The sequence below is a fragment of the Pygoscelis adeliae genome, unplaced genomic scaffold, assembly GCF_000699105.1.
Source record: "Pygoscelis adeliae isolate BGI_AS28 unplaced genomic scaffold, ASM69910v1 Scaffold501, whole genome shotgun sequence".
Classification (NCBI taxonomy): domain Eukaryota; kingdom Metazoa; phylum Chordata; class Aves; order Sphenisciformes; family Spheniscidae; genus Pygoscelis; species Pygoscelis adeliae.
Genome location: NW_008824048.1, coordinates 387,764 through 406,372, shown reverse-complemented (window position 1 = coordinate 406,372; position 18,609 = coordinate 387,764). Strand labels below are relative to the sequence as shown.

At 37.6% G+C, this 18,609-nt stretch overlaps 1 protein-coding gene across 2 annotated transcripts in view; it reads left to right on the top strand.

The window, feature by feature from the left end:
- The window catches only part of JAK2 (Janus kinase 2), a 63,317-nt gene that overhangs the window by 4,138 nt on the left and 40,570 nt on the right, over nt 1-18,609 (top strand). For both annotated transcript variants that reach the window (XM_009333554.1, XM_009333553.1), the window contains exons 2-5: nt 2,034-2,178; nt 6,544-6,794; nt 17,144-17,267; nt 18,061-18,178. In XM_009333554.1, coding sequence (XP_009331829.1) covers nt 6,575-6,794; nt 17,144-17,267; nt 18,061-18,178 — 462 coding nt within the window. In that variant the 5' untranslated portion in view covers nt 2,034-2,178; nt 6,544-6,574. The remainder of the gene's footprint in view (nt 1-2,033; nt 2,179-6,543; nt 6,795-17,143; nt 17,268-18,060; nt 18,179-18,609) is intronic.

The following is an 18,609-nucleotide window of genomic DNA, read 5'->3' as shown; positions in this document are numbered from 1 at the left end:
CAGGAGGCTGCACTGTGAGATTGGTACAGCCAGGAACGTAGGTAACATTCTTTGCAACTCTGCTGCTAAAAGAACAAGTTGCACCAGATGAGACTTACTCAGCCTTGAAAGTGTGTAAGCTGAATAGTTTTATAAGGTCTTCATGCAGATCCTGTAAATAGGTATGTCTGTAAATGTGCAGAAGAAAAAGTGATTGAGTCTCTCTCTAAAAAAAAAAAAAAAAAAAAGGAGAGAGAGAGAAATACGTTGCTATAACCACTGTGAGCTTGTTCAGCTTGGAGTTTTTAATCTCCAAATTTCCTTGCATTTTGTCCAGAGCTATGAGCTGCTTATTCATAGCAGCTTTTTCTGTTTGTCATGTGAAGGATAGACTTGATGTTAGGCTGCTTAGACCAATTTTTGCGGTTGAAATGCAAGCCGCAATGTCACTGAGCTTATTCAAAACGTTGCAACCCATATTCCACTGGGCTCTGCTAAGCAGAGAGTAGAAGTGGCTTGAGGTCTTAGCTTAACCTGGTTTGTCCCATCAGTTTATCAGCAGGTGTCTCATAGCTAATGATGTTATGCAATTGATCTGGAGTTTATGGAAAAACTACACAATTAACTTCAGTCAGGTAAATCTTCATGCAGTTTTGCTCAAAGTCAGAAGCCCAACTGGGAATGCGGAATGCAAGGCAGTTTTGAGCATGGAACAGTACTTTTAAAATAGAAAATAATTTAGAATACCCAGCAATGCCCCTCGGTCTGAAACCTGCATGAGCAGGTGGTGGTTCTGTGCTTTGTTTGAAGCTGGTGCTCTCAGATCAATGTGCATGGAATGCATGCTGAGTAGGTCAATGATAGACTGCTCTGCCCCAAACAACCGCTCCCTCCCCCTCCAGCACTGTAATACAGGTCTGGAAAACTTGCACTGACTGTGCTGGACTTTGGATCAGATCTTAATGGGCTGGCTAGACAGCATTTGAAGGAGAATCCCTGAAGGTGCAAACAAAATACATAGCTGTCCAAACAGGGCAAAACTGCTTATCTCTAAAGCCAGTATTGCAAGGGGAGAAACGCTAATCATTGCCTTAACAGTCTGACTTCAGTGGGGAGAGAAGTTGAATTTACTGCTCATTGAGATGGGTTCTTCTTTCTTGGGGTATCGATGATAGACTCGGTAGATGCAGCACATGGTGCTGAGGAAATTGTGTTGATTACCTTCTCTTCTCTACTGTCCAGGGAGATTTCTGTCTGAAGAGTCATGAAATATAAAACTTGTAGAGTTCTCCCATTCTGAATTCTGCCCCTTTTGAACTTCCATTGTATTTTGTTCCCTTTATTCAGTTTTAAAATTAATTTTTGCTTCTCTGTCAGGCCCTTTTCCTATGTTGGGAGAGTCACAACAGGGGATGTATCATTTTCTCACTGGTGCAGGAAGCTGCTGTTGTGCTTAAGTGCTTTCAAATGGTGTTTCTTGCAACCACAGAAATGTTGTGCAAAGAGAGCAAGGGTGGGTGTGCCCTTGTCCTTCCTGCTACAAGACACTTGGTGTTAACTTCCACTTGAAATGAGTGACTGTTGTCAGTTTTCAAATAGAATTAATTGTTCTGGCTAAAGGGAATGTTACTACATGAAGTGAACATAACGTCTCTTTTTGTAATTACTTGTCCTTTCTCGTTTCTCTTTTCTTCATGTAATGCTATCAATCAGTTCTTAAACTGATGCTGTATTCACAGAAAAGAAAAAACATGGTGAGTGCAAAAAAAATATCAGTAATTATATTTCAAGTCAGGTGTCTATTTTATACACCAATTTCGTGCTAGAACTGAGAGGCACTCTCTGATAGTACCAAAAATGTGTTTTTAAAAATTTAAAAAAAAAAACTAAATTTAAAAAGTTCTTGGCAAAGAAGACAGGAATTTGGGCAAATGAGATAGGAGTGGATCACTCTATCTGAAGCTAAACACAGATGCGAATTCTTAAATAATGATGCATTATGTATTGTTCACAGTCATTAACTTTTTTTAATATTAAGTGTGTTTTTATTGCAGACACATTATGTTCCACCACTGCTTATGCGCCTGCTTTGTCTGACCTCCTGTGGATACCAGCAGCAAGTGGGTGACTTGTGATGTGCTTATTTAAAGGGTTTCATCAGTCTCATGTTTCATACAGAGATTTCTCAAGTGATAAAAGGTAATTAACAGTTGGGGATTTATCTGTAGTGAGAGAATGCTCTGATTTTTGAACCTCCAGTGTTGTATGTTTGAAGTGGTATGGCTTAAGATCCTAGCCCTGGAGGTTTCTCTAGAAACCCAGAAAAAAAAGACAACATAAACTGAAGGTGGGGGAAGATTATTTTCAAGAAGAGGGTTTAGAGTTTGCAAAACTGGTAGAGTCCATAGCTCAAATTGTTCGTAAGAATAAAAAAATGTTGTTCTGAATGGGGCTGTGAATGCTGCATATTATTAAATCATGAGGATTTTGTATGTCTTCCACATTTTAATGAAATTTCTTGCATAAGTGGTGGTTTTCAATCTCACTAACTTCTTCCTGGTTGACATAAAAAGAACCATATGAATTAGTGCAGCCCACTGTGGCTGGTAAAATTAATCCTCAACTGGGTACATTGGAGGTACAGACAGCAACAGAGAATTGCATGTAAACATGTTGCTGGTGCTTGTGGTTAGGGCAATATGGGGAATGATTAATCTCATCCTTTAGAAGCTGCGACTTGAAATATTATCCAGATTAGGAACATTAAAATAATCCTATTGGATCAAATCCTCTGTTCATCAGTACCAGAATCAGATCTTTTATAGTTAGTAGCTTTGATCTCCAAATCAAGATATTTATATTCCATCCAGATTTTGTTACACTTTCTTGTTATGTGTATAAATGGACAGGCCATTTGTCACTTCCACTGAGTCTCAATTGTGTCAGACATCCACTTTCAGATGCGTGTGGACCTGGTACATAGCTCCTTTTTGGCAAACAAATACCTCTGTGGTACTGTGAGTAACTTACCTACAAAAGTCCCATTCTGGGTATATTAAATCCTTTTATACAGCTAAGGGAATTCTTTACACGAACATTTACATGCTTTACACAAACACAGAAGTTGTTTTGAATTACAGTATGATAACAAATCTGTTCTGTATACACCAGAAAATGATACTCATATGTTCTGCAAACAGGTAGATTAATGTCTCCCAGTCTATTTAGTCTCAAATTGCTCAACTTTCACAATGGTCAGAAGAATAGGTCATATTTTAAATATTGTGGATGAACAGCGATTAATTCTTTTTGTCATGTTTAATGTTTCTGTTGTGCTGATGCAATGGTGTCTGGATGGAGCAGAGAAGGGAAAACCAAGTGTGTCCAATTGGAGACTTGTCTGCTAAGAAATACAGGTGACAGCAGTTTTGTTAATGATGAGCTCTTTCACTCCACTGGTGAGTGGTGACCATGTGTTTGAATTACTGCCCATGTGAAGTTCGGTCCACAGAACTGGTTTACTTGGATGTATAGGACAAAGGACAAGAAAATGAGATTTCTATTTTTTGGTGAAGAAACTAATTTAGGGATATTTCTTGCTTTCACCTGTCTGTTTCATCAGCACTTTGACATAAAAGACAAACTTGAAAATTACTTAAATTGAAGTGGTGACACAAATATACAACTAGTATCTCTGGAGATTCTTCACATTGTCACATGGAACCTTTGAAATTAGTGCAACAAAAAGAGCAGAGTATTCTGTTACAGTATTTACTTGGCATTTTTTACTGCACTTTGATATTTCACATTCTTAGGTATGATTAAGCAAGGTTCCCTTCTTGGTTTATGGAGTTTTTTATATAGAAACAAGGAGGGAATTATGAGGTTTTTTTGAAATGGCAAATGTGTTTGTAAATATACAAACTTTATGAAGGAGAGCTAGGCATAAGCATGTCTGTTTAGCTCACTTTTGAAATTGGCCAGGTTTTCAGTTAGTTCTATAAACAATATTTCCATTCAGTGTTGGATAGACATAATATCAAGTGACCAAGATGACAGGATCTGTCCGTTCAGGTGAAGGTTTGTATTCAACAGAGGGTTAATATTAGAGTATTTTAGAAAAACTACTGTGGTAATTAAAGAAGGCTTCCTCTGGACATTAAAGCTGTGAATGTTTTGTATAAACAAGTGGTAGAGCACAAATATTACATCCTACATATTGTTGACAGAGGTAGCAAGGAATCTTTTAAATATGATGTTTCTAGTGACGTGGTGGTTATTTTCTTCTAAGAAACATGAATTCCTTGATGGGTTAAGAGAAATGCATTTTTTTCCTTAATTGAACACTTCCTTGTTACCTGAAAGCACAAATCTCATTTAAAGGTGGCTGGCTCTATGAATGAGGAATAGGGAATCCATATGCCTCCCTAGATGAGGGCCCAAGGAATGTAGTCAGTGACACTTGCACCTAGAAATTCAGCTTTATAGGTCTGCGATACACTGGCTCTTTGTGTTGCTTAGTTTGGGAAATAAAATGATGCACTTTTCTCTTGGTGATGGTGTCTTTTTTCTTTTTTTCTTTCCCCCGAGTTACCATCATGGTAGCATAGTTTTATCCTCCTGTGTGTGTAATTGAATATTTTTGTCCATTACATAGCTCATGAAGTTAATGTTTTCCTCCTTTAAGGTGTTCAGCCTTTTTTTCTGCTGACTTAACTGCTGTGATCCATTTCTGTAGCACAAGTCATCTTTAGCCCACATAAATGTATAATCATACACTCATCCTTTCCTCAGAAATTGTAGTTAGGAGCAGAAAATTTTAAAAAGTCATGTTCCAAACAGTTCTTTTATGATAAAGCAGCATAGTTCAATATAAACAAAATCTGTTGGAAATGGCACTTTAAGAATGTAACACCCACCTGCCTATGCAAAACAATAAACATATTTTTAAGTTAAACAGTAACATTTTCATGTTCAGTATCTTTATTAACTGTTCAATATCTTCATCAACGACTTACAGTGGGATTGAGTGCACCCTCAGCAAGTTTGGGGATGACACCAAGCCTAGTAGTGCAGCTCATGGGCTTGAGCAAAGGGATGCCATCCAGAGGAACCTTGACAGGCTTGAGAATTGGGCCCATGTGAACCTCATGAAGTTCAACAAGGCCGAGTGCAAGGTCCTGCACCTGGGTTGGAGCAATCTCCAGTATCAGTTCAGTCTGGGGGGTGAATGGATTAAGAGCAGCCCTGCAGAGAAGGACTTGGGGATATTAGTAGATGAAAAATGAGACATGAATTGGCAATGTGCGCTTGCAGCCCGGAAAGCCAGTTGTATTGTATAAAAAGAAATGTGGCCGGCAGGTCGAGGGATGTGATTCTGCTCCTCTGCTTCACGCTGGTGAGACCCCACCTGGAGTACTGTGTACAGCTCTGGGCTCCCCAGCACAAGGAAGACATGGACCTGTTAGAACGAGTCCAGAGGAGGGCCACAAAAATGATCAGAGGGCTGCAACACCTCTCCCATGAGGAAAGGCTGAGAGAGTTGGGGTTGTTCAGCCTGGAGAAAAGAAGGCCCTGGGGAGACCTTATTGCAGCCCAAACCATTCTATAATTCTAAAGAAAATCAAATCTTTAGAACTTGTGGCTTGTTTAGACCTATTCTGCATTTTCAAAATATGAAATGCTGAATTCTAGGTGGTAGTTATTTGGAATCAGTTTTAATAAAAGCAAGCCTTATAGACTGTGGTCAAAGCTTTTATCATAAGCATGGATTATACTGATTAAATTTATGGTGGAGTCACAGAAGAACAAAGACATTCTTCGACTGGCTTTTGGAATATGCTGTCATTCTCTTTTTTTTTTAATTGTTTTTTCATTATCAACTATGTGTGTGGTTATATATTGAGTTATTAGTCTCTTTTTTCTTTGATTACATTTATCAGAAGATTTTTAGCTTGAGTTCCTTATGAATAGACTTAAATGATTATTCTGAAAGGGAGAGGACTTGGAAGTCCTCCCATTTGTAGATACTGCTTACTTAAGAGTCTCACCTCAGTTAACATGTTTTCTTTTAATTGTCTGCTTAAGACTAAAACTCAGCCAAATGGTATTATTCCTACCCTTCTCTTCATCAGTGCCAGTTTGTGACCTAGCTAGTTGTTTTGTCTTGTAAGTTCTCAGTGCAATCTTTGCGTTTAAACTGGGATTATAATGAGTTGCACAGATATCATTAAAGGGATTATTTTGGCTTTCAGGTTTAACTAGCATGTTTCAATTGGACAGGTGAGCACACACTGTGTAAAATCCAGTGAGAGGTAATAAATCCTCTAGTTGGACTCCCAATTAATAGCTTCATTTTTCCTGTCATAGTGTCTGTTATTTTTCAGACTAGGGCTATATAGTAAATCAAAGAGAAACTCAACTTTTGGTAAACCTTCTAAGCCATTCTCTTGTCTGCAGCTGTTAATGTTTTTCCTGTGTCAGAATGGTACTATCATTAAATAGGAGTATTACAAGCAAAACCAAGTACAGTTAGTCAAGAAGTACTCCTTACATTTCTTTTAGGCAAATGCTCTGAACAGAACCAAAACAAACAATGGCCTGTCTTACAATGACAAATATGGAAGGTACAGCAACTTCTACTGTCCACCAGAATGGTGACATCCATGGGAATACCAGTGCACCCAAGCAGACAGAACCATTGCTGCAGGTGTACCTTTATCATTCTCCTGGGAAGACAGGAGGAGATTACCTTCAATTTCCAGCTGGAGAATATGTTGCAGAAGAGATTTGTGCTGTTGCCTGTAAAGCCTGTGGTAAGTATATACATAACTGTTTTCGTAATGGAGTGAAATTCAGCTTAATGCAAAGAAGTTTTTAATAATCCAGAGCTCATCAAAATGGTGGCATTTTAACTGAAATACTAATCTCTCTGTTCTTTCAGAAGTAATCAGTATCAGAAGTAATTAGCACTAGGCTGCAAAATCTGTTTCTGTTGAAATGGTTGTGAAACCGGGATTATAATCGGGTTTCTTCTTTTTTCAAATAATTTGAGGGTATACTGTCCTTTACCTGGCAGTCGTCTTTCATTCAGCTGAGATATAGTTTGCATAGTTAACTCACAGCAGGAGCTGGAAATAGCTTGAATCACTTTCTGATGCCACCCAGCAAAACAGATTGGTCCTGGAAGTTATGTGTATATTGTATATTATAAATGCTTAATCACTTTGCAGGTGGAGACTGTTCTATTAGATGTAACGTGACTGCTTGTGTGTGTGTGGTTAATGCTTTTTGTAATTGTTTAGGAAATAAAGTGAGTAAATGACAGGGTAGTAGATTTGAAATAAATAAATAAAACATGTTTATATCTAAGAATGCCTTTGAATTGTTACATTTACCCAGAGTTTAACCTGAACAGGTGCTGAGACCCGTAGTAAAATAATTCAAGCATGCATTTTGTGCATGCGTCTTTCTTTCATTGCAAAAGTAGGTTGAATTTGTGAATAAAAAAAAAATAATTCCAATAAACCACAGATATTAAACTGACTCTCCGTCTATTCCTCATGCACATGTGCACACACACACACGTACACAGAGTCACTTCATATCTTCTTCTGGGCTGTCAGTGGTGCAAGGCTGGATTTGTCTTCTAGCTTTCCAAGTGCCGCATTTCAGGTGCAAATGAATTGAAAAGAAAGGCTCATAATTCCAAATCTTTCTTTTCCAGTGGGTCACAAATATGAAGCTGCTGACTCTGTACATTTTATCATCTCCAAACATCTTATACTCTTGTGATTTTTGTCTTTTGATTGCTAGACTGTTTTTAAATACAATTTTAATGACTTTACTTTTGCGAGGGATCTCAGTTTTTTCTGTGCTGTTGAATGTCTTGTACTGACTGAGTTGCATGCTGTGAGTTGGTAATTTGCTTGTATATGCTAGGTTTACAAAGATTCTTCTGGGTTTAAGTACTGTTGTTCCTTGGACTTTTTTAGGCATGGCAGAGTCTGACTAAGATCCGAGTTTATAGAGTTGCTCTTCATGTAATATGAGAGCTTTAGGCAGGTAAGCACATATAATGAGTTCAGCAGAAGCACTGCCTGGGATTCATTCTGGGAGACCATGAGGAAATAGTATGGTATTTAGAGGTTTGCAGAGTTTTAGCTGTGTGAGATTCTGCTGCTCTAATGACCTTGTAGGTCTGAGTTTGAGAAGTGGACCTGGAAGTGTTCTCGAAATTAAGGTATTTTTTGATGGTGACTCAAATCAAGATCTTCCAGATATCTTCCACTGTGTCCCCAAGGTTCTTTAGGCTCTTTCCTCCAGTTGAAAGAAAAAAAAAAAGTGTCTCCCCTCTTTAGAAAATATGCCCATACTAATTTCTGTAATAAGGATGGATTTCTTAACGCTGATGCCCATGTTTTTTAGGCTTCAGTTTTGCCTCTGTTAGGTTTGTCAGCTTAGTTCAGACTCTCAGGTACAGCATCTAAAGGTTTATAAGGCTAGTGGGGGCACGTGAGGTTCTTCACTTTCTTAGTGTTAAAGTGGCATTGAATTTTTACATTAGGTGATAGGTTTTTTTTTTTAATGGAAATGAACAGTGTTATAGTCACTGAGGGTATTGTTGAGGGAGTGAAATAGAGAACAATTTTACTAGATAGTGGTGGGAAAAAATGCTTCTTTGTTTAACTTAGATAGTCATGTACCAACTTGCCAGAATATTAAACTGATGAGGGTTTGTATCCATCAAATTCAGTATGTTCAAAATAATGTGGTCTTTGAAAGAATATACTGTATCATCAACCATGACATCAGGTGCCTTGCTTCCTTTGCTTCCTGTCTGACTAGATTTTTTTGTGATAGGGGAATAACAAATCATCTGAACACAAATTTTTCAGTTACCCTTCTAATGAATCAGTTAGTTAAAGCTCAACTTCCAGAAAAATCTCCCAACTTAGTCTGAATTCACTGGAATAGTAACTGCCTTGGTAGTTTGATTAGCTGTTTCTACTGTTATTGCTGGTCTGTCCACTTTTTTCTTCCTTTTTCACTGGTTTGAATTTTCCTTGCTTCAGTTTTCAGACGTTTGTTCAAGTTATGTTTTTCTTCTCCTTTCCCCATCACCAACCCTAGGGAGATATAATCAAATTACCTTTAGGTCTTCTTTTTTGATAAAACTTAAATTGACTTCTTTACTTGAATGTCATAACTTTTAATTTTTTGGCTATCTTCTGCACTATCTCCAGTTTCCCAGGAAAATGTGCAGCCCAGGCCATGTATGATATTCTTCTCGCCCACATCACAAACATACAAAATCCAATTCCTGCTAATCTACAAATCCAATTAGTCTTGTTTCTCGTGACATCATCTGAAGACTTCATACTCTATTGCTTGTTTTGTCAGACCTCACCAATCCTCCTCAAGGCTTCTAGCTTTCTGAGGTACCAGTTTCTGTTTTGCTGGTATAGCTAGTACCTAGTTCCTAGATGTAAATTAAAAATAGTTTTGTATGAATAGTATATCTTATTAAGTTGTTTTTATATTTGTTTCTATTGTTTCAGCATTCTTCACCAGAGTTTCTAAAGTATATCAGTAGTGATTTATGCTTATTTGTATAAATAAAGTGTTTTATCATGTTGAGCCTTTGTCCTTGTAGAGATGAGGTAGACAAAGTCCTCTGAAGAGTGGTTTCTGCCTGGCAGCTACTATAGCAGTATTGTACAACCTTTTTCTCAAAGGAATTGTAACTTCATTTCTTTCTAAATTGGTGGAAAAGGCTGAGGTGGCTGCAGGTTCTTGTTCTCTTTCATAACAGTTGTTAGTGCTTAGATCACGAGGTACCACTTCTTAGTAGTTTCTGTTTTTTCTAGGAGGTTTTGTGGATGTATGGCAGAACACATAGGTCTGCAAAGCCTATACAGTCAAATAATGTTTTATGTTGGCAAAACTCATCTTTCGGGAGTTAGCTATGAATCAGAACACTTCATAAAGACGAGAGTGGTTCAGGTAGTAGGCATGTCCAAAATAAAACAAATTTGGTAATTGTTAATGAACTTTCTCTATCATCTCAGCAATTGTTAGATCAATTGATAGCAGAGATGTTTACATCAAAGTATGACTGTTTGTTATAGGTGGCAAGCAGGACTGAATCTAGGCAAATGTCAGCAGTCACAGAGACAGTCTTGTTATGTACCTTTTACACAGTTCAAACAACTGAAGGTTTTCCAATCTGTGCGGACTTGACTTTAGATCTGTCGTAGATGGTGTGTATTGACTCTAAATATTAGTCTGTCTAAATATTGTTCTGTAGTTGCATGCCAGTTTGAGGCATGCATGCAGAAGCTAAGCCTTTTCTTACTTTATTTAAAAACAACTTTCCATTTTTGGAAAAATATAATAAATATGAAACTTTTTGTAGGTTCTTTTTTTATATGGAAAACTGTCTGAACATGAAACTGAATATCTGACCAGAAATGCAAGAATAAATTAAGTCTCTTGAAATAAGATTTAAATTGAATAGTCAGTGTCGTGGTTCAGCTCTTGAATGTTAACTATTATGTTATTTGCCATGTAAAAAATTACAAATGTCACACCAAAAACAAGGGAAATCTTTGCTCTGAGCTTGAGAGGAAGCGATATTAGAGGAACTAACTGATGGTGGAAATGAAATATGATGGAGAAATTGTTCTAGAGGTTACAAAATCATTGTGTTAGATGTGTCTTCTAAATTCAGTATCAGAGACTTGTTTTCCCAAATCATGATCTTAAACCCTTTTGTTTTCTCCCCTCTCTCAAATGATCTTAAATGAAATTTCTCTTTTAAGCTGTTTTCAATGTGTTTACATTCAGCTTATAAAAATATCAAGCAGTCAAGGCCATTTGAACACAAGTAGTAGTAATGGTTCAGGAAGGCCACCAGAGCTGATGTGAGAGAGTGATAACGCAAGCTTGATGTGATATTGTACAGAATAAATAACTGTGATTGTTTACAGATTAACTATAAACTTTGTTTATAATTTTAGTTTTACTCAAAGTGTAAATTATGAAAAAAAATCTAGAAATCTGTGTTTAAAAATTAGCAGGTGTAATTGAAAATAACATGACTTGAATTTTGATGTGGTGTAGGTAAATCAGATACAGACTACTGGGAACATCGGAAGTCTTTGAATTTGAATCTTGGATGTATTTATTTGTATACAGAAAGAATGATGTTTTGTATACTATATTAGTGTAACTACGCTATACCAATAATACTGCAATAAGATACTGCCCACTCTCTTGTAAGTGGTTTTGAGAATTTTTATCATCTGATAAAGTAATTAAAAAAAAAAACAAAACACAAAACCAAACAAAAAACAACTGTGGACTCTACGCTGTAACTTACCGGAATAGTGCATTATACACAAGACCAGTATTACATGGAAAAATAATTTTCTTTTCGTTTTTAAACTAACCATTTGTTGATTTATTCTATTGGCTGAATAATATGAGTAAAAAATAAATGCATCACTTGTATGTATAATCCAAATTGTTACTGAGTTAAAGTTAACGAAGTGAAGATATTTTTATATTACACTAGGCAAGTGAGTTTGTAAATCACAGTTAAAACAGTTACAATTATAAGCAAAGCATTGCTTTGGTGTTAGCCAAATAAATTTGTGTCATGTTCTTGAAGATCTCAATAGATTAGTAGTAATGTATGCAGAGTATGCAAATGTAACCATAACATTTAAATAGCACACTAAAAAATGTTTTGGCAAAGTCAACCAAGGAGCACAGTTTTGTTTAGCATCTTGCATTTCTGCCATGGCTTGTCCCCCTGTGTATATGAACCCTAAATTTCTGTAGGACGTATCTGACTATTTATCTACTTTCTGACAGGCTTTCCTGATTTTCCCCCCTCCTGTTAGGATTGTTAAACCCTGAAATATTAACTTTTTAATGGAACTAGAATCCCAAGAGGGAACCAGTTTGATAATCCTGACTGGCTTGCTGAGTTACAGGTAACTACCAGTTAACAGAAGACCTTGAACTTGTTGGATTCTGTGGTTTGGTTTTGTGTTTTGTTTTTTTTTTTTTAATGTTGATACTCTGAAACGCCACCTAGGAACCTTTTAATTCTCACCCGTCTGATTTGCAAATAGATTGGAAGTTCCACAGTACTTTCCTTGAAAACTGCTGGTGCCTCCCAGAAAGCCATATGATAGCAGGGAATTTTTAATTACTGTTTCAAAACATTTAATGTGACTAAGCACCGACAGTGTCTGCAGTCAATTAAACATTTTCAAGGGAGTGACTGTGTTGCATAATGCCATGATTGTGATGATCTGTAGTACCTCTTTGCTTGTATGGTTCAGAGGAGATTCCTTGTTAGTAGCTGGAGAATTTTAAGCAGATTTATCCTTAACATGCTGTATTTCCAGAATTCACATGGCTCAGAATTATCATTGCTTATAACTGCCTATTGTGGGTTTTGGGGTGGTTGGGATTTTTTGGGGGGGGAGGTGGAGTTGAGTTTGGTTTTGTTTTTTTTTTAAGTGATGACCCGCCCCCCCAAAAGGGAGGAATGGAATAGTCAGAACTCTGGACAATTCTGTTTTGCCAAGAAAGGAAACGTGGGCTTTGATTAACTACTCAGAAAACATTCTGTTGACAGGTTAGCGACATTGAACGTGGTGTCAGAGTTCTGTAAGCCTTCAGTTTGTATGAAAGATGGGGGTAAGAGATTATTTTTATGTAAAAAAAGCCAAGCAATTTTTCATCTGGTACGTGCAAGACTTGGTAAGTTTTAGATTGTTTGCTTGACAGTTGTATGTGAGAATTGACTAATGTTTGTATTGGACTTTGAAAATTGGAGATTTTTTAAATTGTTTCTAATTATGAACTCCCTGCAACTAACTGCTTTCATCTGTACATGTCTAGTGATTTATTAATGAGCTTGAATTGACAGTTTCATAAGACACTGTTTCTACTGTAGACTACACATGGCTTCCACATTTCATAGTGGTGTCATGGCTTTTTGTGATTTACAGTTTCTGTTTTTATTTTTTCTTTACAGAGAGACATTACCTAATGAAAACATACTGTATGGGTGAAAGGGTACCTAATGCCAACAAAGGAGGAAATATAGAAAAACTGTATTTCCATAGCTGCTTCAGGGTAAATGAAGTAATGTGAGTTGTCTGGATGTGGAGCTCTAAAATCATAATAAGGAAAGGAAGGAACTACTATGCAAATCATTCTTTTGTTAGGCTTGAGGTAGAAGTTTGAGGAATAAACTTCTGCTGTGTTACAGCTTTTCATGATGTTACCTGACAGTCTGTATAGCATGATGAAGCTCCTTTATTTAGCCTTATGTACTAAATAAAATACTTGCCAAGAGATAGTAATGTTTTTGTCTTTGCAATAGCTCAGAAAATTTAATAGCCCTTGCTGGAGAAGCAAAGCAGAGAACAATTCTGCTTTTTATGTCTGAGTCACTGTTTCCTCTCCTAATTAATCATTGATTGATTTGATAGCATTGCAGAAATTTGATAGCAGTGCAGAAATCCAGGGGAGGTTTTTAGTATAGAATCATGGAATCATTAAGGTTGGAAAAGACCTCTAAGATCATCAAGTCCAACCATCAACCCAACACCACCATGCCCACTAAACCATGTCCCTAAGCACCTCATCTACACGTCTTCTAAATACTTCCAGGGATGGTGACTCAACCACTTCCCTGGGCAGCCTCTTCCAATGTTTAACCACCCTTTCAGAAAAGAAATTTTTCCTCACGTCCAATCTAAACCTCCCCTGGCGCAACTTGAGGCCGTTTCCTCTCGTCCTTTCGCCAGTTACTTGGGAGAAGAGACCGACACCCACCTCGCTACAGCCTCCTTTCAGGTAGTTGTAGAGAGCAATGAGGTCTCCCCTCAGCCTCCTTTTCTCCAGGCTAAACAACCCCAGTTCCCTCAGCCGCTCCTCATAAGACTTGTTCTCCAGACCCCTCACCAGCCTCGTTGCCCTTCTCTGGACACGCTCCAGCACCTCAACATCCTTCTTGTAGTGAGGGGCCCAAAACTGAACACAGTATTTGAGGTGCGGCCTCACCAGTGCTGAGTACAGGGGCACGATCACTTCCCTACTCCTGCTGGCCACACTATTTCTGATACAGGCCAGGATGCCATTGGCCTTCTTGGCCACCTGGGCACACTGCTGGCTCATGTTCAGCCGGCTGTCGACCAACACCCCCAGGTCCTTTTCCACCAGGCAGCTTTCCAGCCACTCTTCCCCAAGCCTGTAGAGCTGCATGGGGTTGTTGTGACCCAAGTGCAGGACCCGGCACCTGGCCTCGTTGAATCTCATGCAGTTGGCCATACAGTAGTACCTCTTGTGAACAGCTTTTCTGATTTTACTTGTGTTGAAAATACATTTCTCAGAAGTTTTCACTATTGTTAACATGTCTAGGCTTCATTGGAAGACTTTGATTCCCCACCCCCCCCACCTCCACCCCCAGTCTTTTGGTTTTCATTGTTTCTGGAGAAAACACTTAAATACTGCGGTTATCATTCGCTTGAAAAGTCCTTGCAATTAATAGTGCTGGTAAGAATTACATTAAAAGAGATGTTTCAGGTGTCTCTGCTTTCGTTGGACTTCTGTGGACAATTTTCAGGACTGATAAGGGGATTTGCTCTATTTGTATAACGTTGAACTTTTTCAGGTGTAGTAATATTCTGGCACAAATGCATAATTCTTAAGGGGGAGAGAGAAAGAAAAAAGTGTAACTCCTTTTCTTGAAAAACATGTATGATCTGTATGTCATTGAGCACTGGCAGTGAAAGGTACAAGTTACCATTCAGAATTATAAATGCTGAAGTATTGATGGATGGATGAGTGCACAGTTTGTTTTTCATACACAGGAAGACAGCAAAGAGGATTTTTTTGATTTTTGTTTTGTTTTTTGTTAATGCCAACATTTCTTATTTGTAGTGGGAATTCCAAAGTCATGTTCCTTGCTTAGTTAAAGTTTCAGAATGGCAATGATATGATCTGGATTGAAATGTCTGTGGGTTTGTTTGGTTTGGTTTGGTTTTTTTGAGAGGCAGGGCAGGGTGGTGGTGTCTGTAATGTATTTGGTGAAATACGGCGGCTTAACATTTGAATTTAAGAATATGACTTGCAAATTTTTTCTTGTTCAGTGTGCTTACATGGGATTGTTAATAGTTAGGGGAAATGTATTAGTGAGACTAGGTAAATATTCAGCATTGCCTTGAATGGTGTTTAGCATCTGGCTAGAATCCTGAAATAGGCCGGTGGTTCACACGCATTACACTGTAATTGGTCCGAAATTATTTGGAATACAGAGACCACACAGCCTTAAAACTGCTAAATTAATTGTTACTGCTTCATAGACAACTGATCTGTAATGTAGTCTAGTTGATCCCACTTCACACATCGAATGAGAACTATGTCTGATTGCATGGGATAGCTTTCTTTTTAACTCCGTAAAATGGAGTTAATTTGATATTTCTCAAATCTCTGATGGATCAAATATGTCTTACTGCACTATAAATTTGCAACATCTAGATTTACAGCCAATCCTTCAGTTACTTATCCCTTCAGGGTTATTCCTTTGGGGGTTTTGTTCAGTTTTAGTTTATCTTTGGTTACTTCACATAATTCTTTCTGTAGTTTCCTGTAAGTCTGTGACTCCTTTTCATAGAAAACCATGTGTTAGGACCTGTAGTTCTGGTATATCTTGGTGAGCTTTAATTTAAACAAGTGTCAGATGGTTAGGCTGTAGATTTCAGCAGTTTAATCTGACATCTGCACAATAGACCTCTTGCTCTTAGCCCTCTTACTGGCTCCCTACAGAGGCAAACCCCATTTTGTAACAACTTTAAGCTAGTTGTTATTTAAGACTGAATTACTTTTTGTTCCACAAGCTTATGCAGTTTTATATGTGGAGTTGATTAGTTGTTTCTAACTGATTCTTACATGCACTTCAGATGTGATGAAAGAAATTTGGGTCTGCCCGCTTCAGTAGTTACCTAGCTGTTGTTCAGAACAGAAATAAATAAGGGATTTTTTTTTTCCGACCCCGCTGGTTTCTTGTGTGAAATTATATTATTTCATTCTAAGTCTTTGGGCAGGGTTATGAATACTTTGCCTTTTCCCATAATTCTTTTGTCTCTTAACATCGTTTTAAGTTACTTTTGTTGTCTTTATCTGTTATTTTTTTCAATATTTTTTGTCTTCTTCCCCCAAAGTGTCTTGCTTTAATGTAAACATAGTTTTCTTTCATTATGACCTGCTGTGACTTTCACACTGTAATTTTCATCCTACTCTCTGACCTGTATCTCTTCCTGTCTTTAAAATATTTTTGTCATTGGTTGAAGTTCATCCTTTTGTGCTGTCAATTCTCAGGCATTTAACCTGTTTTCCAAATCGTAGCACTGGCATTGCATGGATGCATAACACTGTAGCATAGTACAATGCTGTGGTATCTGTCTTACATTGGGCTGTACTTTTAGCTGGGAGCCCCAAAGCTACATTAAAATTCTGGTGCTGCTGAAGAGTTGATGCTCGACTGATTTCCGTAGTTTATGATTAAGTAGGATTGCTTGTCAACTCTCATTAAAATAATCCTGAATTGTTGAGGGGGGAAAAGTATTTTCCAGTTTTCTTTAATTAACAATATATGTTTGGTTTTGTTCTCAACTGAGCTACTAAAATGTAAATGGCAGGTGGTTGTCCTAGTCATGATGACTGTTGCTTTACTTCTAATTTTTCATCGGTCTAAAGTCTTAGAATCAATGCCTAGATCTGTTTTTGGAAAAGGTAAGGGAAAATGTAATGTACTGTTGTTGCTGTTACTAAACTGATAGGCTAAGAAGCCATTGTATTAAATGCCATACAGAGAAAATCTTGTAATCTAATAGTGAAGTATAGGACAACAGGTGAACACAGTCTGCAGTCAGAGAGCATAAAGAAAAAATAAATGAGCAAAAACAGTCTGCAGGTTATGGGGTGATGACTGCAATGCTGTTGACAGTGAGAGCAGTGCAATGAATAGTTGGAGAACATGTGCCAATCTGCCACTTCTAACCCAGAATATTTTTTTTTTAATAAAGTTGCTTCTTTGTGAAAACGTTTTCCTATAAATGTTTGCTTCTTTGTTTAGGTATCATGCCAGTGTATCATAACCTGTTTGCACTCATGAGTGAAACAGAGAGAATGTGGTATCCCCCAAATCACATCTTCCATGTAGATGAAGCAACCAGACTCATCCTAATTTACCGGATAAGGTAATCTAAATCAAATGTTACGCACTTTTCATGGTAAAACAAAACTATGTGAGAAAACACAACCAATAAGATATTTAGTTGAACTGTAGTTTCTGTAAGAATTTATGGACAGATTGTTGGTGATATCTGGATAAGAGATAGATAAAAGAATAAAAATTATTGGAGTAGGTTTGAATAGCATGTTTTATTGATTGTCTATATACCATATGTTTGCCATGTCGGATTGAAGAAACAAACGATAAAAATACAGCAGAAGTAAAAATAGTATTTTTTTAATAATGATACATCTCGTCTCCTCTGTGTTTGCCTGTTTGAAATTAGTGGCAGTTCTGAAATGCGGAGTAATTAACCTGTGTAGTCAGGCAGATGTCTGCAATAGAACCATTTTTCTCTAACCTGATTTTTGAATGTGGACATCTAAAGCTGCAGTCGCAGTTTTCCTTATGTAAAAGATTTTGTTTATTTACATTGCATAATGTGGTGTGAATGTTGCTTTAAGCGTTGTCTCAAAGGAAACTGGATGACAGTACCACAAAACTCTCTGTATTCTGATTAGTGAGGATAACTTTGCAGAGCTCCTCATTCCTACCAGTACAGCTTATCACCCTGCTTAAATGTTGTAGTACTTTAAGACACCAAGAACTGGATCCAAAGCCTTCCGTTGACTAATTGAGGCTTCATATTGGTCCTCCAAACCAGCCAACGCTAATTACATAGTATGAAAGCGATAATGTCTGGTGTTGGTAAGTGGAAGTATATGTTTGTTTACGTTTGTTTAAATATTTCCTAACAGGTTTTATTTTCCCCACTGGTATTGCAATGGCACCAGCAGAGCGTATCGGTATGGCATTCTTCGAGGTGCAGAAAGCCCTGTTCTTGATGATCTTGTCATGTCTTACCTATTTGCACAGGTATGATTTGCTTGATTATTTTTTAATGCAGATTGGTAAAGGTTGTTAGTATTTATTCCCTTCCACGTCTTCTGATAGTAGCTGTGTAGGCTCTTTTGACAGCTTGAAGCCCACTCAAGATGAAAATTAAATTCCATGTCATACTGTGTATTTGGAGTGAATGGATGAAGCTCAAAGGGCAGTTGTGGGGAGAGCAGTGAGAGTGTGTAGCTCCTTTCTTGTGCGACTACCATGTGGAAATCTTTCAGTGTGACTTTAATTTTGGACTGACACAATTTAGAACAACATCCTCCCCGTATGGACCTTTTTGGAGATTTGAAACAAAATATTTTTAAAACAGTGTTTCTAAGCATGGTGGTAGCTGGTATCCAGTATGAACATGTGCAGCTTTTTGTGGACGAAGGGATTGATTCAGAAGAATGCAGTCTTGG